At 47.3% G+C, this 23,216-nt stretch overlaps 1 protein-coding gene across 1 annotated transcript in view; it reads right to left on the bottom strand.

Annotated features, from left to right (window-relative positions):
- SPTAN1 (spectrin alpha, non-erythrocytic 1) overlaps positions 1-23,216 on the bottom strand; it is a 113,997-nt gene that overhangs the window by 55,818 nt on the left and 34,963 nt on the right. Inside the window, 12 exon segments of the mRNA XM_048512218.1 lie at positions 2,177-2,375; positions 4,548-4,607; positions 6,961-7,109; positions 10,018-10,152; positions 10,813-10,905; positions 12,012-12,229; positions 13,561-13,683; positions 15,401-15,644; positions 17,944-18,125; positions 19,196-19,400; positions 20,020-20,175; positions 20,816-20,893. Of these exon segments, the coding sequence (XP_048368175.1) occupies positions 2,177-2,375; positions 4,548-4,607; positions 6,961-7,109; positions 10,018-10,152; positions 10,813-10,905; positions 12,012-12,229; positions 13,561-13,683; positions 15,401-15,644; positions 17,944-18,125; positions 19,196-19,400; positions 20,020-20,175; positions 20,816-20,893 (1,842 nt within the window).

Raw genomic sequence — 23,216 nt, 5'->3', positions numbered from 1 at the left:
CGTGATGTGAGCTCGATACTTTTGAAGAAGAAGATGAGTTTGGATTTATATCCCCCCTTTCTCTCCTGCAGGAGACTCAAAGGGGCTGACAATCTCCTTGCCCTTCCCCCCTCACAACAAACACTCTGTGAGGTGGGTGGGGCTGAGAGAGCTCCGAAGAGCTGTGACTAGCCCAAGGTCACCCAGCTGGCGTGTGTGGGAGTGTACAGGCTAATCTGAATTCCCCAGAGAAGCCTCCACAGCTCAGGCGGCAGAGCTGGGAATCAAACCCGGTTTCTCCAGATTAGATACATGAGCTCTTAACCTCCTACGCCACTGCTGCTCCTGAGATGCTCTCTGTCAGGGTCTCAGGTCAGTTGTCATGAGCCAGTCCCTGGGAGACGAGAAATCTGATGAAGAGCCAGACAATGCCAGCAACCAGGAGCTTGAGAGGAGCGGCATGTAACAGAGCCAAGCCCTTCCCTGCCAGCTGAGACTGAGCAAGATGCAGTGCAGCTGGGAGAGCCTTCACCAGCCCCAGAGGAGCTAAGGGACGGGCCAGCTGCACAAAGGAGGCAGTAGCTCAGAAGTTTAAAAAGTGCCAGCGCTGCAGCTCCATATGGCAAAAGGCTCTGCAAGCTAGAAACAGAAACATTAAAGGAGGACTGAGTCCTTGCAGGTTCCTGGCCACATTAGCAAGGGCCTCTTCCACAAACCCGGTCTTGGGCTTGGCTCAGCCTGAGTGCAAGGAGTGTATTTCGCAGGGAAGCTCCGTGAACCTGGCTTCCTGCTGAGTTCCTCTGAACCTCGGTTGGAGATCCCAGATTTACAGCATGTAATTCATTATATAACGGGTCAGCCAGTCTGAGCCATTGTGATATGGACAAAGGCAGGGAAACTCCCACTTGCTAGGGGACTGTGCGCAAGTTACTCTCTTATGGAGTTGATGTTTCTCAAACCCCTGAGCACAGACGAAGCGAGATATAAACGTGACAGAGAGCTCTTACTCTGGAGGAGGGGAAAATAAGACGCTCGGACTTCCGTTCTCCCATGGAGGAAGCCAGACTGCTGAGCCACAAACAATGTTTTACACCCTTCATTTCAAACCAGGATTCCAATATGTAATTTAATCTTGATTTGCAGGAAAAAGTACAAACCATTGGTTGTGGTTTGATCAGAAAAATCCATGGGAGAGACAGTATACGAGTCTGAGGATCTTGAAGACTTGATTCTGTAACCTGAACTACCAATTGTACAGAAAAGGATAATCTAGGATTCCCTAACACTTTTATCTCGAAGAGTCTGCACCTCTGACTAGAGTGTTGTGTACAGTTCTGGTCGCCACATCTCAAAAAGGATATCGAAGAGATAGAAAAAGTGCAGAGAAGGGCAACGAGGATGATTGAAGGATTGGGGTTGGAGCCCAATCCAAAGCTGGAGCTCGTTTGCCTTCCTTATGAGGAGAGGCTGGAACGTTTGGGACTCTTTAGTTTGGAGAGGAGACGTCTGAGGGGGGATATGGTTGAAGTCTATAAAATTATGCACGGGGTAGAAAATGTTGACAGAGAGACATTTTTCTCTCTTTCTCACAATACTAGAACCAGAGGGCATCCATTGAAAATGCTGGGGGGAAGAATTAGGACTAATAAAAGGAAACACTTCTTCACGCAACGTGTGATTGGTGTTTGGAATATGCTGCCACAGGAGGTGGTGATGGCCGCTAACCTGGATAGCTTTAAAAGGGGATTGGACAGATTTATGGAGGAGAAGTCGATTTATGGCTACCAATCTTGATCCTCTTTGATCTGAGATTGCAAATGCCGTAGCACACCAGGTGCTCAGGAGCAGCAGCAGCAGCAGGCCATTGCTTTCACCTCCTGCACGTGAGCTCCCAAAGGCACCTGGTGGGCCACTGCGAGTAGCAGAGTGCTGGACTAGATGGACTCTGGTCTGATCCAGCAGGCTAGTTCTTATGTTCTTAAGGCCCTTGCTTTCACCTCCTGCAGGTGAGCTCCCAAAGGCACCTGGTGGGCCACTGCGAGTAGCAGAGTGCTGGACTAGATGGACTCTGATCTGATCCAGCAGGCTAGTTCTTATGTTCTTATGCTCTCTACAATTAAAGTCAGAGGTGCAGACATTCAAGCTTGCTGAAACGGTCCTCTTCAGTCTGAAGTGGCTGAAGTATTTCCCAGCTCACCTTCTGGAAGTCATCAAACTTCTTCTGCAGCACCTCCACCTGCTCCAGATCGGCTCCGACCTCTTCGTTGGTCAGCGTGGCCTCCTTCTCGTTGATCCACTGCTGGAGCTCGTTTGCCTCGCGGAAGAGCATGAACTTCTTGCAGCTTTTCTCCAGCATGCCCTTGCGCTTCTCGCCCAATTCAAGGATGGAGTGATACCTAGAAGACAGGCAGGGTAGGGTCAGCTGGGAACACTCTCGTCGTGGATGTTCGGAATGGATGTCAAATGGACTGGAGGCGTCAAGAGAGGATGGAGGGATGCTTGATGACAACAGAGTGTCCTACAGAGCCACGCAGCTGTAAACTCTAAAGGATTCTAGCTACTAAACAAGCAGAAAACATGGACGTCAGGCTCCTAGCACACAAGGCTTCTAAAAAAGGGAGACGCAAAACAAAACAAACTGCAGCTTAAGAGTCAAGGCCACTGATAAGGCAGCACAGAGCTGAAATTCGGGGGGAGCCCGCTGAGCACAGAATATTTGAACACAGGAGCCTCTCTGCAGACATTGCTGCTCCAGAGAAGGCATTCTGCAATTTCCCCATTTTTCATTCTGTAGAAACGTTTCCCAACTTTCATTTCCTCGAAACAAAAGGCCATACTTGGGATGACCTCCCAGGACTGAAAAATATACACATACAAATACTTCTTGTGAGCTCAGCTGGCCCCCGAATTGCAGCTGTTACCTGCAAAAAAATATTAATGCCTTTACAACGAGGTCTTGCAGCTCTCCAACACATTTTCCTATATCTGTGTGCTGATATTGTTGCTACATAAAGAAAATGAATGGAACGCCTTTTATTATATTCCTGAAAGCCAAGCCTGTATCCCTGATATCACTTTTCATACGCTAAAAAATGCTGGTGTATGAGTAATCTTTAAAGCAAGTCAATAGACCTCAAGGATCAAATAAAAGGCAGTCAACCTATCTGAAGATTGTATTGTCAAAGGCTTTCACGGCCGGAATCACTGGGGTGCTGTGTGGTTTCCAGGCTGCATGGCCGTGTTCTAGCAGCATTCTCTCCTGACGTTTCGCCTGCATCTGTGGCTGGCATCTCAGATCCTCTGAAGATGCCCAGCCACAGATGCAGGCGAAACGTCAGGAGAGAATGCTGCTAGAATACGGCCATGCAGCCCGGAAACCACACAGCACCCCACTATCTGAAGATTCTCTCTCCCCTCCCCCCCACCTCCCCCCAAAAAAGGAAATACAGGGATACTTTGAAGGTTTGACATGCTAAAGGTTTCCATGACAACAAACCTAAGGAGGCTTAGGCCCCTTCCGCACATGCAGAATAATACATGTTCAATCCGCTTTCACACTTGTTTGCAGGTGGATTTTGCTATTCTGCATGGTAAAATCCTTCTTCAAAGTGCACTGAAAATGGACTGAAAGTGCATTATTCTGCATGTGTGGAAGGGGCCCTAGATCCTTTCCATTCTGAAATCTAGCTGAGGAATGGTCAGTGGTAAAGGAGGGCATTGATTCATAGGGTCGCCATGAGTCGGAAGTGACTTGACAGCACTTAACGCCATCTATGATAGCCCGATTAAAACTGGAAAGATTTCATATTTTGGCCGTGTCATTGAGAAAAACAGGCAGTCCTGGAATATTTCCAGTGTTTTCCTGGAATTCTACTGTGTGCATTAAAAAAACACAGCTGTCTGGCTATCTTGAGGTGACAGTCGGGTTATGAACTGAACCCGTCAATGGGAAGTCAGTTCCCTACATATTTCCCTCATGAAGAAGAAGAGTGAAGAGTTTTGGATTTATATCCCCCCTTTCTCTCCTGCAGGAGACTCAAAGGGGCTGACAATCTTCTTGCCCTTCCCCCCTCACAACAAACACCCTGTGAGGTAGGTGGGGCTGAGAGAGCTCCGAGAAGCTGTGACTAGCCCAAGGTCACCCAGCTGGCGTGTGTGGGAGTGCACAGGCTACTCTGAATTCCCCAGATAAGCCTCCACAGCTCAGGCGGCAGAGCTGGGAATCAAACCCGGTTCCTCCAGATTAGATACACGAGCTCTTAACCTCCGACGCCACTGCTGCCCCTTAAAGTGTGAAAAAGCAGCTATGTGGGTGCATTGGCAGTCAAGACAAAGGTTGCACGGGACTTGCTGACCTGTTAAAACACCTGATTACCTTCTGCAGATTTTTAAAAAAACCCTGATAATAAATACAACTCCTATACAATGCAAACTTATCCAAGTATGCCCGTTACTGAGATGGCGGCCGAGTGCTGCTCCAGAAAGCGACAGGGAGTGACAGTGACAGAGGAAGAATGGGAAGGCGACGGCACGGGGGACATGGTTTACGAAAGGCTAATCCTACTCACAGTTCTTCGACCTGTTTCATGCGCAGAGATACACTGCCGACTTCCTTAGTTATGAGAGTCCTGCACAGACAGAGGGAGCACAGCAGAAAGCATGCACAAAATTAGTCAGATTAACAAAAATAAATGAAGGCAGAGGCTCCATTCCAGGGATCATTCGTGGTGGGCGAGGAAGTGAGGAGCAGGTTAAAAATGGAAGGAAGGAGGATGCCGTACAAAAGCAGTGTGAAGCGGATCAGAGCACGGGTGCAAAGGATTGTAAAAGAAACCGTCGGCAGTACTGTTCAGCTCTCCCTCCAGGGCTGCCTTCTCTCTTTTAACGTACGAGCATTCTTCTCTCCTGAGAACTAAAAAAGGGGATGCTGTCCCAAAATCAGGCATAATCTTTTTTTTTTCAGATGTAGTTAAAGGGTACAGCATCTGAGCATCTTGCTATTCTGCTTGTGCAACCCAAATCCTAACCAACGTTGAGAGGTGGCTAGTTAGCTGTACCTCTACAGTTACCATAAAGGGGGGGAAGCACCGAGTGGCGCTAAATGCTACTTTCAGCTCCCCAGCTACATAACAGGCCGTAATAATAAATATCTATCTATCTAGGGGTAAACAGGGATTTTGAAGAGAATGAATACTGTTTGGACGAGCCATTCTCAACCAGGGTTCCGTGGTACCCTGGGGTACCGTGAGCATGTCCCAGGGGTACTGCGGCAACACTACTGCCCCCCCTCTCATTTTGTGGTGTCTACCACTGGTGCCAACAAGGACATGGAGCTGGCCCATGGGGCAGGGCCTGCCGCAAGGTCAGCAGCCACCCCCTTCCCCAGTACTTCCCTTCACCCTGGGAGGGAAAGGTGGGGGAGTGGCAAGCAGGAGCAATCGGAGGGGAAGGTGGGGGGTGGCGACAGGGGTACCGTGAGATATGAAGAGTGAGGTCAAGGGTACCCTGACCTCGAAAAGGTTGGGAAACACTGCTTTGGACTGTAATGCAGCTGGTACCACAAGAAGTCTTAGTTAGTAGATGATACCAGCAAGCAAATACTAGCACCACACATACGTTGGCCGAACTACAACCTATGGAAAGGTTGCAGTTTCCTCAGGACCGAAGAGGCTCAGATGCCCAAAGAGACAGCAGGGAGGAAGGCACACCAAAATGTAGCTGCGCCCAACCCAGGGCTGTGATACGATGACTCAACACTGCACACCTCTTATAGTTTACTGCTCTGCCCAGAACTTAATCTGCAGCTTCATTGCACTCAGTTAATCCTGGGGCTGCTGAGCTCCTTTACATAGCAAAGTCTTGGAAATTGGCTTCCGGTGGAATTCCGAATCATTTTCAAGGTTTGGGTTTTGACCTTTAAGGCCTTATGCGGCCTGGGACCCTCGTATCTTCGGGACCGCATTACCCCATATGTCCCCACTCGCCCTCTGAGTTCGGCAGAGGCAAATTTACTGGTGGTCCCCGGCCCCTCTGTGATGCGGCTGGCCTTTACGGCCCTGGCCCCGGCCTGGTGGAACACTCTTCCTCCAGCTGTCCGGGCCCTGCGAGATCTCGGTGAATTCCGCAGGGCCTGTAAGACCGAGTTGTTCCGCCGGGCCTTTGGAGCAACCAGCCGCTGAGTATGGCGCCCCGTTCGATTACATCAAGATTACATCCTCCTATGGAGGAGTCCGGTCACTCCCTAGGGGAGGGTTTTAAAGGAAAGGATTTACCGGGTGCCTTTTGTTATGATATTACCGCCGTTTTAACGTAATTTAGTATATTTTAATGTTGGAGCTGTATGGGTCGTTGTTGTTTTAATTGCATAGTTTGCCTTCTTATTTGTTTGTATTAATTTGTTGTGCACCGCCCGGAGCCCACTGGGGATGGGGCGGTATAGAACTTGAAATAATAAATAAATAAAATATAACAGGTATAAAATATTAAAAATGCACGTGTGTTTGCCCTGGAGCTGAATAAAATAAAATGGTCTAATTCCCCCTTCCCGGACAGTATAACCCACTCCCTCCCCAGAAGTAACTTGTTGCCTGCAGACAGCCCTGCAAAGGGACAGCGGTATGCTTCAGGTGACTCGATTTAGGAAGGTAACTTAATTAAGAATCACATGCTCAGAAAAATCTGGGAGTTACAATTGTCAAAGAAAGGATGCTTCGGACTGAAATGCTGGGAACCGTTAAGAGACGCACAAAAGTACAGATAATATAAAAGTCTGTAAGTTAAAAAAATCTTTAGAGATTGAAAAAAGAAAGGAAACAGAATTCCACGTCGAACGAATGAAATAAAAAAGGAACAAAATGGTAAGCTTATCGATGTAACCATCTGATGCAAAAAACATGAAGAAATGGCTTTCTAAGCCTTCTGTGCCTGGCAGGAAAAAGGATAACTCCCTCTAGCTCTGAGGTCCTCCGTGTGTGATCTTACTGGTTGTCAACTTGCTCCTGCCGCAAGGCGATGCTGCCCTGCTCATCCAAGAGGTTCTCCCGGGACGCAGACTGGGCCGGGTCGAGTTTCTTCACGTAGGCAGCGGGCACAAAACCCTGTCGGTCGTTCACTTCCACTTTCCACCAGTCCTGGAGGAAAAGAAAAGATGCAGCCTATTTACCGCTTGAAGTTGCTGCAAGCGAAGATTTGTTTGCACATGGAAAGCAGGAGAGATGAAAACATCCTCCGACTCAAAGAAGAGGAGAGACTCCACTCACACTCAGGACAGGACATGGTGTAAAGAACAGAAGGGCTTGTTATTTCTGACCAGGGATATCCCACAGAGAAAGCACAGTCAAGTGTGAATGATTCAAAGGACTGGCATGCTGCTAAACCACACCGGCAATTTGAGTTCATACAACCAGGCCTTTGGGTAACGCAGGCCTAACAAACCAAGGAGAGTATCTGTATTATTGGTCCTGCAAAGTGCTTTAAAGTGAGCCAACCAGGTATGAGGCTTAATAAGAGTTGTAGGTCGAGTGGGGTTTCTAAGGCCATTCGTGACTATAGACCAAAAACTTCTGGTGTCATTTTTTGAAATTGCACGGAACAGAGCTTCCCATTTGGCTAGTAAGGTTTTTTGATAATTCATTTTGGGCGATTCCGCACACGAGTAAAATAGGTTCAACCCAGTTCCCTGAGAAGGGTACTAACCTAGGTCGAAGCCATTGTTGTTCCCCACTGCAACCAGCTTGATCCCAGCTCGGAGGGCGGAATCATCCTGTGCCTCTTTGCCGCTCCGTTCCGATTGGCTACTGTTCTACGGCCATGTTCCATCTATCCCCACACACGTTATTAAAAAAACTGCCACAGGAATGGAGGGACGAAGGTGGCGTTTTTTGATTGGCCAGCTGTACGCATGCCTGAAACACTCAGCTGTGATTGGCTGAATGCGGGACTCCTGGCACCAGAGATTCCGCATTTCACTGGAATCAAGCTGAGTTCGAGCGTGGTTCCCTGAAAAAGTAGTTGTTCCCAACTGGAGTCAGAAATTTGACCGTTACACGGGGCAAAGCTGGTACAAAACCACGTCGATCCCAGTGGTTGTGCGGAGCACTGAGGTCAAACGCAGCTCAAACTTAGGTTGATAACCCAAGTGCGGAATCGACCTTTGAGAGGGAAAATTAACTCTTGTCTTTAGATTGAAATAAGCTGCAGGGAGATATTCTAGTCCCTCTTTTTTTATGACAGGCATAAATCTCTCTCATGGTGCATTTAATGGTCCTACACAGTAAAGAAAGGATCAAAGATAGTGGTCCTATCTTGGAACGTCACAGGGAACTGAGTCGAGAGAAAGTTGGCTATTGATTGACAGGGGTTTTGAAAATCAGTGATGCAATGCTTGGGCAAGGGAGAAGATAGAATTTTTTTCCCTGAGATCTATTATGGAGATTTCATGTAGCATTGTATAGATCAGTGATGGCGAACCTATGGCACGGGTGCCAGAGGTGGCACTCAGAGCCCGCTCTGTGGGCACGCGCAGAGTCCCTCCCCCATCTAGACTGGCCTGGGCCGCTGGGCTTGATTATTAGCATTAAACCTAAGACCTAGTTTTGGAGAAGCAGTGTAGGTAATCCTGTAAAACGCTGTTAAACCTCACTGATTTTCATGCGAAGAACTAAAGCGCGATCCTTTACCTGGGAGTAAATTCGGTTGCTGGCAATGGGGCTTGCTTCTGAGTAAACCCTCCTAGGGTCATGATTCACCATTGGAAGAGTTGCACGGTTGCTTCAAAGCAAAGCCACCAACTACCACCAAGCTTACTCCCGAGTAACGTGTGCCTCGGAGCCAACTTGTTTTTTCCTAAACTAAAACCTCCGTATTCAGGTTAAATTGCCGTGTTGGCACTTTGCGATAAATAAGCGGCTTTTGGGTTGCAATTTGGGCACTCGGTCTCAAAAAGGTTTGCCATCACTGGTATAGATGTTAATCATGGAGGCTTCATTCCATATAATTCTGGGAGAAGCCATAGGTGGTAGCTCAATTGATTGAGTGCACAGAGGATCAAATTTATATTTCAGACATAAGGGAAACGGCAGACAGGACTTCACTAAACTCCCTGTCACTGGACATCATTTTCTCTTCTCCCCTCAACACATTTTTGTTTAACAGGCAGTCTCAGGAAGAGTTCTGTGAAACTCAAAAGCTGGCTCACTGCTGGAGGACTTTCAGTTAGTCTCAGGAAGGGTCTTTATCATACAATTTTTGCTGTTTTGGATTTTCTCATACTCTTTTTTTTTTAGTTTCATTATTACATTATTGCATTAAACATTAAATATTAGACATTCTAATAATAAACATTCAAACACAAACAAATCACATTGCACATTATACATTACACCCTACTAATTCGACAATAAATCACCGTGGACATTTGAAATTACCCCACAATTATACCCCCTCTTAAAATATACCCTGTCCCCCTTATCATCTATACCTTCTGTCCACCCTTACCAACTCTTTAGCCTATTTTCTATAACATTTAATCTCTTATCACTAATCCCCTTCCTTATTTCCCCAGTCCTTTACCCCTAGTATAATTCCCTTTATTTCACTCTTATGTTCTTATTCTAACTTATCCTTTGTTTATACTTGTACTATTATTGATTTTCCCTGAATATTTCACCTACCCCTTTTATGCTTGGTTCGGGCTTCCCCCTGATTCTTCCCTTATCTGATATACAATTATACAAAATGAAGGTATGTCTTTATTCCTTTACTAGCTATTCTAGTTTCGTAACATTCTCAAAATCATTTCAATGTTATTGTTTTGCATAACTTTGCATAATTCTGTTTTTACTGTCTCTTTCTATGTATTGGATATATTGTGTCCATGTGTCCATAAACCTTTTCCACTGCAAGTCTTTTAAGATTATCTCATACTCTTGACAGTGTAAAAGGAGATCCTCCTTTCTTTCCCCAGCCAGCTACGCAAAGTGTATCATCTTTTTTGCTCGTGTGAGCCACAGCCTGAAGTCCTGTGAAGTGATGGCTTACTTTGTTGGTGCTGTTCAGCAGAGTCAGAATGTCCCCCTTCTTCATTGTCACCTCCCGGGGACTTTTCTCTTGGTAGTCATAAAGAGCCAGGACCAGTTCTTTGCCCGTCTCATCATCTGTGGGAGCCACTTGTTGCTGAAAGAGACAGACGGTTCCGTGACCCTTGGGAGCTCACTGAAGCCAATGCTACAACTCTCAAGAGTAAAGAAGAGTTTGAAGAGTTTGGATTTATATCCCCCCTTTCTCTCCTGCAGGAGACTCAAAGGGGCTGACAATCTCCTTGCCCTTCCTGCCTCACAACGAACACACTGTGAGGTAGGTGGGGCTGAGAGAACTCAGAAGAGCTGTGACTAGCCCAAGGTCACCCAGCTGGCGTGTGTGGGAGTGTACAGGCTAATCTGAATTCCCCAGATAAGCCTCCACAGCTCCGGCGGCAGAGCTGGGAATCAAACCCGGTTCCTCCAGATTAGATACATGAGCTCTTAACCTCCTACGCCACTGCTGCTCCTAAACTGCTGAGCCTTAATCACAGTCAGCAGGAAGCTACCATCAGGGAGGGATTTAACCGGAGCCTCTGCTGAACAGTGTACATAAAAAGTACCCTACATTCTGAACTGGGAAAAAGAGATCCAAAGTTCCTATCTCAGGGGAGATACAGAAGATCTTTTAGGGAGCAAACGTTTTAAAGGTCTGCTAGATTGCCAGAAACACACCCCCCCCACCCCCCAACAGTAGTGGGACGAGTCTTTGTGGACGCAAGAAGGCAGCGGCAGGCTCTGCTCGGTTTCTTCTTACCCGGCATGCTTGGGCTTGCTCTCTCAGGGCTTGAATGCTGCTGCCATAGGCAGAGAGATCAGACATCAGAGCTTCATGCTTCTTAAGAAGAGCCTGCAAGCAGGGGAAAAAAGGCCATTAGAACCCGCATTATATTTTTCAACGGTAACTCTGCTGCTGGCTTTACTGGTCTGACAAATGTTGGCTTTTTTATTTCTCAATAGCAAGCATAATTTACAGAGGCGTAGCTGGATCATGCTGCGTCCGGTGAGCACTCAGCGTTCCCCCGCTCCCGCCTACCTTACTTAATTCAGCCTGAAAGTGGAGGCTGGAAAAAGCAGCCTGTTCACTTGAGGCTGAAAACGGCCTGGTGGCAACTATACTTCCCAGGGGACCTTGGGGCGCGCAAGGTCTCCTGGGAAGTGTAGTTCCCATCAGGCTGTTTTCAGCCTCAAGTGAACAAGCCGCTTTTTCCAGCCTCCACTTTCAGGCTGAACTAAGGTAAGTGTGTGTGGGGCAGGGCAGGGCAGGGCACTGCGGGGGGGCGGGGTGGATTTTCTGCCCCAGGCGCATGCCCGGTGCAATGCGCATCCCCCTGCCCGCTTGTAGCTCCGCCTCTCATTATTTACTCTACTTTGACTCCAAGAGCATCGGAACACTCTAGAGCAGTGATGGCGAACCTTTTCGAGACCGAGTGCCCAAACTGCAACCCAAACCCCACTCATTTATCGCAAAGTGCCAACACGGCAATTTAACCTGAATACTGAGGTTTTAGTTTAGGAAAAACGGTTGGCTCTGAGGCGTGCGTTACTCAGGAGTAAGCTTGGTGGTAAAAGGTGGCTTTGCTTTGAAGCAACCATGCAACTCTTCAGGGTGACTCACAACCCTTAGGAGGGTTTACTCAGAAGCAAGCCCCATTGCCAGCAACTGAACTTACTCCCAGGTAAAGGATCGCGCTTTAGTTCTTTGCATGAAAATCAGTGGGGTTTAACAGTGCTTAACAGGGTTACCTATACGGCTTCCCCAAAACTAGGTTTAATGCTAATAATCGAGCCCAGCGGCCCAGGCCAGCCTAGATGTGTGTGTGTGGGGGGGGCAATTTCTCCCCCACACACGATGAACTCTGTTTGTGCATGCCCACAGAGAGGGCTCTGAGTGCCACCTCTGGCACCCGTGCCATAGGTTCGCCATCACTGCTCTAGATGCTGGCTGCGACGTACCTCTGCAGAATCCTCATCCTTTCCATAATCGGTGCTGCCCACGATGGGCTCCTTCTCCCTCATCCAGGACTCAGCCTCGTTGGCATCCGCAAAATACTGCTGGGCTTGCAGAGAGTCTTCCAGATCTTGCCTGCGTTGGGACGCCTTGCCTTTCAAGGACTCCCATTTCTGGTTCAGGTCATTCAATCTGGTTTTCACATCCTCAGCAGCAAAGTGTCCTAAGACACAACAGCTCCAAGTTTAACATTAGAGCATGGAAAGAGACCTCAGCTGTTCATGCAATTTGTTCCTCCCCTCATCCTTCCCTGGGGGAGACTAGGAGGAGGCCCCAGGATTATAGATGCCCCTTCCTAGCTCTTCACAGCAGGAGAAAGTGAACAAATGAATAAAGGAAGGCTGAATAAGAACATAATAACATAAGAATGAGCCTGCTGGATCAGACCAGAGTCCATCTAGTCCAGCACTCTGCTACTCGCAGTGGCCCACCAGGTGCCTTTGGGAGCTTTGCTCACATGAATGCATGTGAACAATCCCTTGGTTCATCTAGTCCAGGGGTAGGGAACCTTTAACACTCAAAGAGCCATTTGGACCCGTTTTCCATGGGAAAAGAAAACACTTGGAACCGCAAATAATTTTTGACATTTAAAATAAAGATAACACTATATATATAGGGTTTTTTAAACCTTTTACTCCGCTCATTCTGAGAAGCGCATGGATGCGCCCGCCCGGCTCCAACGGGGCGGGCGAGAGGGGAAGCCCGCGGCGCGGCCCAGCCAACTGTGGGCAGTTGGTGCGCCCACCCTGCTTCCTGCAGGGCGGGCAAGGATGGGGCCGGCGGCTCGGCTCGTGGAACCACAGTGCAAGGGCAGAAGAATCGCATGCGGCTCTTGAGCCACAGGTTCCCTACCCCTGATCTAGTCACTTCTCCCCATTGTGAGAGAACTGGGGAATGGGACGCATGAACCCAAGGGTGAAACCTTGCTCCCCGCCCCCAAATTGTAGGAGCTGAGCTTAGGAAACAACCAGGCACCCTTCTACTGTGTTCAGATCCAGCTGCAGCTGACACCCCCCACCCCCACCTCTAATTACTATTGCCAAGGACATTATAAGGAAGACAGGAAGCAGCTAGACATCTGCCATCACCTCTGACCTTTAAAATTTAGGACATAAAAGCCACCCCATTTATCAATTCTTGGTACAGAACCTTTTTCAATGCAGAAAGTACCGGGCCCTGACTATAGTCAGCCAACAGCTGGCTCGCTTGTTTGGTGAGTGTCCAGGATTGCTAAAGTAACCTTGAAAGCAAATCCGCAACAGTGACTAGCTTGCCACATTTTAACTGGACCACATACTCCTATCAGTCATACATGCCCTAAGGGGCAAAACGGACCAATGTCCGCAACATTTACCATCTGATCGCTGCAAGGATTGTCTTTTTTCGCACAAGCCACAAGAGACGTGGCTGTTTATAGGTATGTGCCAAGGAGATAAACAAGATACAGGACACTTATCATTTACAGTAGCGTGGGAAAAATCCAGATGTACACACCTTCTTCCACCATGATGTTCCCTTTCTGGGTGACCGCTTTAATGCGTGGTTCGTGGCCGGCAATCTCAGCTTGTAGAGCCTGGTGCTTCTTCAACAGGTTCTGGACCCCGATCAGATCTTTGCCTGGAAGTGAGCACAGCTGACATCAGGAACTGCCAGATGGTTAAGCCACTGAATAAAAAGCTGCAACTAGGAAATGCACCAACTGTCATGACAAATGTTTGTTAACACAGCAGAAACAACGCTCATGTTCTCGAAAGCAACAGTGGGTTGGCAGGAATGCATCATGTCTATGTGTTCTGTAATTCTGGCAATGGGGGGGGAGTTGTGAAAAAAAAAACCTAGCAAGCCTACTAAAACTGGCTTGCTGGCAGTCCCAAATGTGGGCCACTGCAGAGTTATGCTTCTTCTCCACTGAGGCAGGAGGACATCTTGATGGCGGGGGATTCCCACCCCTTCCAATAGGGAGGCAGGAGAAAGTTGGGAATCACCCGCCGTCAAGATGTCCTCCTGCCTCAGTGGAGGACCAATCTTCATGGTGAGTATCCAACAGACCATTCTTGAACCTTATTAAGAAATTAAAACATATGGCCAATAGCAGACTCCGGCCTATTTGGGAGAGAAAGCAGCAGAAGTTCTCTGGCACAAGATGAGGTGCTGACCCCTACATGAGTTTTGTGTGTAGAGTGAGTTTCTAAAGAGTGAGAAACCACTCGCAAAGGGGGGTCTTCACAAAATACGTAACATGCCGTGGCCAAACCATATTTTGGCTGCTATGAACAGGTGTAGGGGCTTCTAGGCCCCCCACTAGCATTCCAATTCTCTCCTTGATCACTGGCAGAAGTGGGTTTCCAATATATGCAAGAGGAGGAGGGAACGCGTGAGCCAGAAACCGCTTAATGATTGCCAGACCGCACTTTGGCTATTATATACAAACCAACCCAATATTTGGCCAATCTAATAAAGGCAGCAAATTGCAGAGCCAAATAACGCATTCCAACCGTACATCTTTCTATTTATGTAGTCCAAAGAATGATGGGAGTCATACAGAACATAAGCATGAACATATGGATTGAGCTTGCAAGCATTTCCAGAAGTGTTGCACAATGTTCATTTGGCCCAGATGCAGTTTGCATGTAATTCCAGTCTGACGCCAGTGTGTGTCTGAAAGAGGGCAGGCTGTTCTTAGTCACAAATAAGTGCAGGCAACGCACCCAAAAACACAGAGAGACCAACAAATTTGAGTATCTCAAACCAATATCCAGGATCAATACATGCCAAATAATTTTGGAAACCCAAAACAGTGATGGCCAACCTTTTTGAGACCGAGTGCCCAAATTGCAACCCAAACCCCACTTATTAATCGCAAAGTGCCAACCCAGCAATTTAACCTGAATGCTGAGGTTTTAGTTTAGAAAAAACCGGTTGATTCCCTCTTCCTCTGCCCTACCCGCTCGAGCAGGGGCCAGCCTGCTCTAGCCTCCAGCAAGTCCCCCGCACACAGCTCTGTGCCTCTCTAGCATCTCTGCTTCCTCTGCGCCCCCCCCCCCCTCAGGCAGCAGCCGCCCGGAGCACGGGCACCAGGCCCGCCAGCCAAGTCCTCCCTGCTCACTGCGGTGCGTGCACGTCATGCTCAGTGGCCCAGGCCAGCCTAGATGTGTGTGTGGGAGGGTGATTTTCCGCCTCCCACATGACAAACTCTGTGTTCGCGTGCCCACAGAGAGGGCTCCGAGTGCCACCTCTGGCACCCATGCCATAGGTTCGCCATCACTGACCTAAAAAGATGTCTGATCCCACAACAGAATTGCCAGCACTGTCCCGCACGGTACAAACATATCACCTCTATTGGTTGAAGCGGCAATAGGTTCCTTCTCTCTGATCCAAGTTTCTTCATCTTCAATGTCACGGAAGAGCTGCTGCAGGCGAAGGGAATCGGCCAGCTTCTGCTTGCGTGCCACCATTGGGTCCTTCAGGGCTTCGTAGCGGGCAACCAAAGCCTCCTGCTTCTTCTTGATGTTGTCGGCATCAAAGTGTCCGGCTTCTTGGAACTGCCGAGCTTGGATAGTGATGCCGTCAATGCGATCCTAGGATAAATGATTCAGCAGGAAGGTTTCAGGTCAGAAGCATCAGGCCTCTACCCAAAGTTTCTTTGGTTGCCGGGATGGTGCCCAGCATGGTTCTCCAGCTTGGGCCTGTGTCACAATGGCCCCATCCTGTGATTGGGGAGGGGAGTCTGGAATGATGGATGTGTGCTCTCACCCAGGAGTCAGTTCCTATCTCCTGTTTATAGACCTTGGGGCTCTGGTTTGGCTCAAACCACTATCAGTCGTAAAATGCCACCTCCCTTTCTACTTTCAATTTCCTTTGTGTACTCCTACTTTGATTCTGTGGCATAGGGGCAGGGGAAAAGGGGATTTAAGCCCAAGCCTTGCTTGTGTTCTTTAGAGTCGTCTGTTGCTGTTCCTGATCTTTGGTTTCCCCAATAAAGGCTATAGCTAACATCTACAGTCTCTTTATTTTGGACTGAAGTCTGACATTTAGACGATTCCAACAGTTGCTACCGTGTTTCCCCGAAAATAAGACAGTGTCTTATATTAATTTTTGTTCCCAAAGATGCGCTATGTCTTATTTTTAGGGGATGTCTTATTTTTCTGTGTTCTGTTCATCGGGCATGCTTCCAAACAAAAACTTTGTTATGTCTTACTTTCGGGGGATGCCTTATATTTTGCACTTCAGCAAAACCTCTACTACGTCTTATTTTCAGGGGATGTCTTATATTCGGGGAAACAGGGTAACTGCCTTACCCTCCTTATGTCAGGACTGCAACTCCCAACATGCACTGGTTCCCGCCTTTTCCCCAAAAGTGCGGGAAAACAAACTGAGAAGCTACATTCCACCAGAGCTTCAGAACCAATGGGAGACCAGGAACTGGGAGGAGGGGAAGAGCTGATTGGTTGCTGTCTGTTTTTGTAAATAGTTTAAATACTGGAACTGAGGACAAGAATCCTCAGTTCCAGCACCCTGTAGTTAGGGCGACGTAAATAAAAAAAAGTTCTTTTTTAAGCTGCTTTGTTTGAGTGTGTTCAGCCTTACACCTTACAAGGAGACGGGGCTAGGTACATCAGTCAGCATCATTTTGTCCTCATCACAACTAAGTGTGGCAGGGCAGGTGGAAAGAGGACAGCTGATCCAAGGCCTCCCAATGAATTTCATGGCAGGTTGGAGATCTGGATCTCCCAGGTTCCCCAAAACAATGTCTGTGGGAGCCATAATATCTGCTAACACCTTTTTCTGCTGCTTGCCTAGTGTTTTTAGGGACAAGGTGGGGCCTGATAGGGCTTTAGACCACAAAGCGTCTGATTGGCTGTGCAGATTTTTCAAAAAAAATGTTGCTTTGACAGCAGGTACCACCCGAGAACAGGCATCTGCACGTTGTTTCTGAAGTTAAGGTGCGCAAATCCTTTTGTGGCTGGCTCTGCCTCCTGTGGCAACCAGTTTGTTGCTGCACCCCACCATGCTGTGCCAGAATTCCAAATGGGCTCATAGCAGAGGTGGGATCCAAAAATTTTAGTAACAGGTTCCCATGGTGGTGGGATTCAAACAGTGGCATAGCGCCAATGGGGCTGGGCGGGGCACGATGGGGGCGTGGCCGGGCATTCCGGGAGCGGGGCATTAATAATTTCTCTGTTACTGTAAAAAACTTACTGTAAAAAAAAGTTCCTAATTTCCAGCTGGTATCTTTCTGTCCATAATTTAAACTCATTATAGCAAGTCCTATCGTCTCCTGCCAACAGAAACGACTTCTCCTCTAATTGACTGCCTGTCAAATACTTAATACTTTCAAATACTTAATTTTGTTTCTAGAAATCAAAAGAAGGAGACTTTCCTTAAACCAGGAACTTTACCATATTTCTAAAACATGTTTTTAAAACAGCCCAACAGGGAGAATTATCCCGTTTTCTACCTTCGCTAACCAGCCACATAGGAAACAACCGGACTTTATGATTTTTGGACCTAACGGAATTTCTAATGGAAAAGCAGACCCAATTAGTAACCCCCTCTCGGCACACACAAATAATTAGTAACCCACTGTCGGGAACTGGTGAGAACCTGCTGGATCCCACCTCTGGCTCATAGGCTCAAACAGGTTGGGGACCCCTGCCCTTGTCCAATATTCTGACCACTACAACAGAACACCTCTCAAGCAGAACATGGGAAACTCACTAAACATACCATGAGATACAGAAATGAACTTTTGGACACAAGAACTAATCAAAGGCCATAAAATAAGAGCCTCCCAGAGCATCTAAGATCCAACAGGTGGCTTGGAGTCCACCCTTGGTCAATATGGGGAAGAAAAATAAAGACAGGCCAGTGTTGTACCTGGTGAGCAGCAACGTCGGCCTCCAGCAGGGCATGCTTCTTCTGAAGGTTCTGAACATTAGTGAGGTCTTTGCCATAATCGTCTGAAGCCAGGTGCCCTTCCACCTCGTACAGCCACAGTTCGATGTCTTCCACATTGCGGTTGAATTGCTGCTGCTGGTTGGCTTCACGCAGCTTTATCCCTGGATGGAAAAGAAAGGAGAGGTGTGAACTGACCTTCTTCTAACGCAGATCGTAATGATCATGTGCTCTGGACTTGATACGAAGCTGCCTTGGAACAAGCCACACTTGATTTATCAAGCTTGATATTGCCCACTCAACTGGCAGCAGCTCTGAGACACTTTGAGAACCAGCACGGTGACGTGGGTAAGAGCGCCAGACTCTAATTTGATGAACCTGGATGGACTCCCCATTCCTACACCTGAAGCCTGCTGGGTGTAACGAACCAGTAAAGTCCAGTCAAAAGCAACCGTGTAAAGTTCTTTATTGAGCTGGCATTCTTAGTTTGCGACAGGCAATGCGAGAACTGACACCCAGATCTCAAGCAACCGCTTATACAGGGCATCAGATAGGATCCCGCCAAAAGAGTATAAACAGGACAGATTTTCACACAGAATTTCACATCAGGCAAGCAAGCAGTCAAGTGAAAGATAACCAAAACAGTGAAATTCCCCTTTCCCGGGCGTTAAGCCAAAACCTCCGGCGAGAACCTCTCCAAGGTCGAACTACAACCTTACACTGGGTGACCTTGGGCTAGTCACAGTTCTCACAAGGTGCCTGTTTTTCATGGTGGGGGGGGGGGGGGATGAGTGCAAGCTGCTTTGGGACTCTTTACAGTAGAGAAAAATGGGGGGGGGGGAAACAACTCTCCTTCTTCTGGGGTCTCAGACAGAGGTCCTTCATATCACCAACTTGCTAACTTTTTAAAACTGGAGATGATGGAGCGTGAAACTGCATCCTTCCGCATGAAAAGCGGAAATTGGACAAAGTGATTTGTAAAAAAAACTACCTTCCAGTGCAACTTCTAGAGGAAAACACCATTTTAATGTGTCCCTATACTATGTATTGTCAAAGGCTTTCATGGCCGGATTCAACTGGTTGTGGGTTCTCTGGGCTGTGTGGCCGCGGTCTGGTAGATCTTGTTCCTGAAGTTTCGCCTGCACCTGTGGCTGGCATCTTCAGAGGTGTATCACAGAGGGAAACCCACAACAACCTGTCCCTGTACTCTTTTCAATTAAAAGCAGCATCGCACCTTTCAGTTCAGTTGCTTCCAGCAGCTTCTTCCACAAGCTGATGACTTCGTTCATGCGGGCTGCTACTTCATCAAATGCATAATGTTTGACGTCAATCAACTGCTGCCCAGCCTTCTCCAAAGCATCAATGCGGCTCTGATTGGCTGACAGCTCAGCCTCAAAAGCTTGATGCTTCTGGACTTTGCCCTGCAGATTGGATGGGTCCTAGAAACGGAGGATTACCAGACGTTACAGTCTTGAGTTAGAAGAATGTTGTATGCTAAGAGTTTCCTTTGTGGAAAGAGTAGTAGAAGTAGACAAGCCTATATTGGCATTCCAAAATACAATAAAACAATTGTCCATAAAAGACAGATAGATACAACAAACATTCAGAGTCTTATCAATAGTGTAGTCCAAATGGACTCATCAAAAGTGCCATTCCCATACACCTCTCCACAGACCAGACTGAAGACCCACCAACAGAACCCAGGCATCGCAACAACATACAGTATCAACACTCCACTGTAAAACACAGAGTTTGTTGGAGTGGCACCAAACACAGAGCAAGGGATAGGGGACAAGGAAATGGGCGAACAATTGATCTGACTCCAATAGGTTGCCACAGCCTTCAATTGTCACACCATCTGGCAATTGATAACAAAACTACGACATCTCTCTATGAATCACCCACAGGTTATTTGACTTTGGATGACCGTGAACTTGTGGAAAGAGTAGACGAAGAGGCACTTTCTACATCATGGAATGTGCTGCCCTATATTGAGAGCAACTGTAGAGCAAACACGTGCAAGGCACTTTTGAATAAATAAGAAAATATTGGCATTACCTTGTAAGCTTCGTCAGTTGCGGTTTTCATCTTTTCATTGACCCAGCTTTTCAGCTCATCAGAGTCCCTGAAGAACTGTTGCAGGTGGAACGAATCGGCAAGTTGCGTCCGGCGGTGCATGGCTCGTTCATGCAAAGCATTACGCCGGCTCAGCAGCTGAAAGAAGCAGCAGAGAGGACCTAGTTACGAATTAATTTCATTAGAATTTCCTTCAGTCACAGCTAAAGGAATCAGATAGAACAGTGATGGCGAACCTTTTTGGGACCGAGTGCCCAAATTGCAACCCAAACCCCACTTATTTATCGCAAAGTGCCAACTTGGCAATTTAACCTGAATGCGGAGGTTTTAATTTAGAAAAAAACGGCTGGCTCCCTCTTCCTCCACCCCACCTGCTCGAGCAGGGGATAGCCTGCTCTAGCCTCCAGCAAGTCCCGTGCACACCACTCTGTGCCTCTCTAGCATCTCTGCCTCCTCTGCATGCCGCCCAGGCAGCAGCCACCTGGAACACAGGCACCAGGCCCGCCAGCCGAGTCCTCCCTGCTCACAGCGGTGCCCGCACGTTGTGCTCAGTGGCCCAGGCCAGCCTAGATGTGTGTGTGTGTGGGGGATGACTTTCTGCCTCCCACATGACGAACTCTGTGTGCACATGCCCACAGAGAGGGCTCCGAGTGCCACCTCTGGCACCCGTGCCATAGGTTCGCCATCACTGAGATAGAACCACAGCAATCAGCCAGTGATATCCTTGTAACATAATGATGCGCAAGCTGGAAAGCCGCATGAGATACTTTAAACTTACAGCATCTCTTCGTGTAGCAACATCTTCCTTTGCGTAATGGTTGTTCTGTATCAGTTTTGTGGCAAATTCATCCAGGGCCTGAAAAAGAGGCAATTTTTATTCATTTAATTATACTGGAAATGCTGACTGAACCAGTAAAAATTGTTTGCAAAAATCTCAAAATCTTAATGTCTGTATTCATCTCAGGTCCATGTTAATAACATTTGGCCTACATCCTGATTAAAGATGATGTTTATGTTGGAACTTCCTACAGAAATATACCAGTTTCTGGCCAAAATGGTTCGTTTGTAGTTCTCTTCTTTGTACAATGAAAAGCTCTGCTAATTGACATTCCTGGGGAACTGGAGTTGTCAGTGTACCATTAATGCATGTTAAAAATCTTAATGTCTGTATTCATCTCAAAATCTTAACGTCTGTATTCATCTCAGGTCCATGTTAATAACATTTGGCCTACATCCTGATTAAAGATGACGTTTATGCCGGAACTTCCTACAGAAATATACCAGTTTCTGGCCAAAATGGTTCGTTCGTAGTTCTCTTCTTTGTACATTGAAAAGCTCTGCTAATTGAACTTCCTGGGGAACTGGAGTTGTCAGTGTACCATAAATGCATGTTAAGAAAGCTTTTGCCTGGAGGCTGCTCAGGTTGCTTGGTCAGCATACTGGTTAATCAAGCTGTCCTGTTTTTAAAAAATCAATTAAATGCAACAGAAAAAAAACCAGACCAAAACTTTTATACGCAAACTGAAGAAGGGTTAATGAGGCATACAAACTCATGTGAATGTACTTAATCTGACACTGTCCTAAGGCTGTGCTCATACACAGCTATCCTGAAGCAAGTCCTGCTGATCTCAATACAACATTCCCAGGTGAACACACGTGAAATTACAGCTATTAATGTATACTTGGAAGAATGTTCTGAATGGGACTTTCTCCAAAGGCAATTTAGCATTAGAGGGGGCTATACCACAAAAACTAAAAAAAGCTCCAAGAAGCCAAAGGAAACCAGGACAACTTATGACAAGTCCCTGTGCACAAACTCACTATATTCATTTATCTGAAACAAGAGAACTTCTAGTAGAACACAGTTAATAAATTCTGGAAGCACAATATTGAACAGCAAATCTACCTAAGGCAACAGCTCTGCGTGAAAAAACAACTTAAGTTGCTATGAAGGGAGGAAGATCTCCAAAAGGATTTCCTTCTGGAAATAGATCCAGCGATAAAACTCCATATGATTAGAGCTTGTAAACAACTTCCTTGCAGATGGTACATGCTACTCCAGCCCTATCCAATTATCACACATAGATTGCAGGCTTGCCTTTGTTGGAATCAAGAACAAAATCCTAGTTTTTCAAATTATGGAAGTCTGAGGAAGGTCCCAAGAAAGTCCTAATATGTGCTATTAACACAGGTTTGGGGGATTTCAAAACTGAAATTAAGTATGGAAGAAGCACTTCATTGGAATTAGTGAAAGGACCTCCTATGGCCATGGTGGCGAACCTTTGGCACTCCAGATGTTGTGGACTACAATTCCCAGCAGCCCCTGCCAGCATGGCAATTGGCCATGCTGGCAGGGGCTGATGGGAATTGTAGTCCACAACATCTGGAGTGCCAAAGGTTCACCACCACTGTCCTATAGAAACTCAGATTCCTGAAAATCTAGAGCGCGCGCCTGACCCAGTTAGGAAGGGCTGGTAGCTCACCAAAGTTTCCTTTAGCAGTTTTAACATGTAGCTCTGCCTTTTGAACAGCTAACAAAGCAATTTCACACAAACCAGGTGCCCCTTTCTGTGCCACGTGAAACAGAATGATCACATATGCCAACAACTATTATTAATAACTAGCTGTCATGCCCGTTGTATGAACAAATACAATGGGCTGTAGAAAAATGTTGGCAGGTTAACAGCTTCTACCGAGGGGGCCAACCAATCCTGCCTTTCTTCCCGGCTGCCCTGCATCACCAACTCCCTCCTCATCCTCTTCCTGGATGCCTGCATCGGCATGCAAGGGTTAATGGTGGCTGCTGAGAGGGATGACCCCCGCCTGCCTCGTGTCACCAGCCCCCTCCTCCTTTTCCCAGATGCCTGCATCACCCACACACTGGTTAATGGTGCAGTTGCGGTTGCCAGCAGTTGTGACCAGTGGTGGGATCCAAAAATTTTAGTAACAGGTTCCCATGGTGGTGGGATTCAAACAGTGGCGTTAGCCAATGGAATTCACAGAGCATTGGCCACGATGGGGGGGGGTGTGGCTGGGCATTCTGGGGGCGGGGCATTAATAATTTCTCTGTTACTGTAAAAAAACTCTTACTGTAAAAAAAAAAAAGATCCTGATTTCCAACTGGTATCTTTTCTGTCCATAATGTGTTTTTAAACACATTACCTTAGCAAGTCCTATCC

Source organism: Sphaerodactylus townsendi, linkage group LG12, assembly GCF_021028975.2.
Source record: "Sphaerodactylus townsendi isolate TG3544 linkage group LG12, MPM_Stown_v2.3, whole genome shotgun sequence".
NCBI classification, from domain to species: domain Eukaryota; kingdom Metazoa; phylum Chordata; class Lepidosauria; order Squamata; family Sphaerodactylidae; genus Sphaerodactylus; species Sphaerodactylus townsendi.
This window is presented reverse-complemented; position numbering and strand designations above follow the sequence as displayed.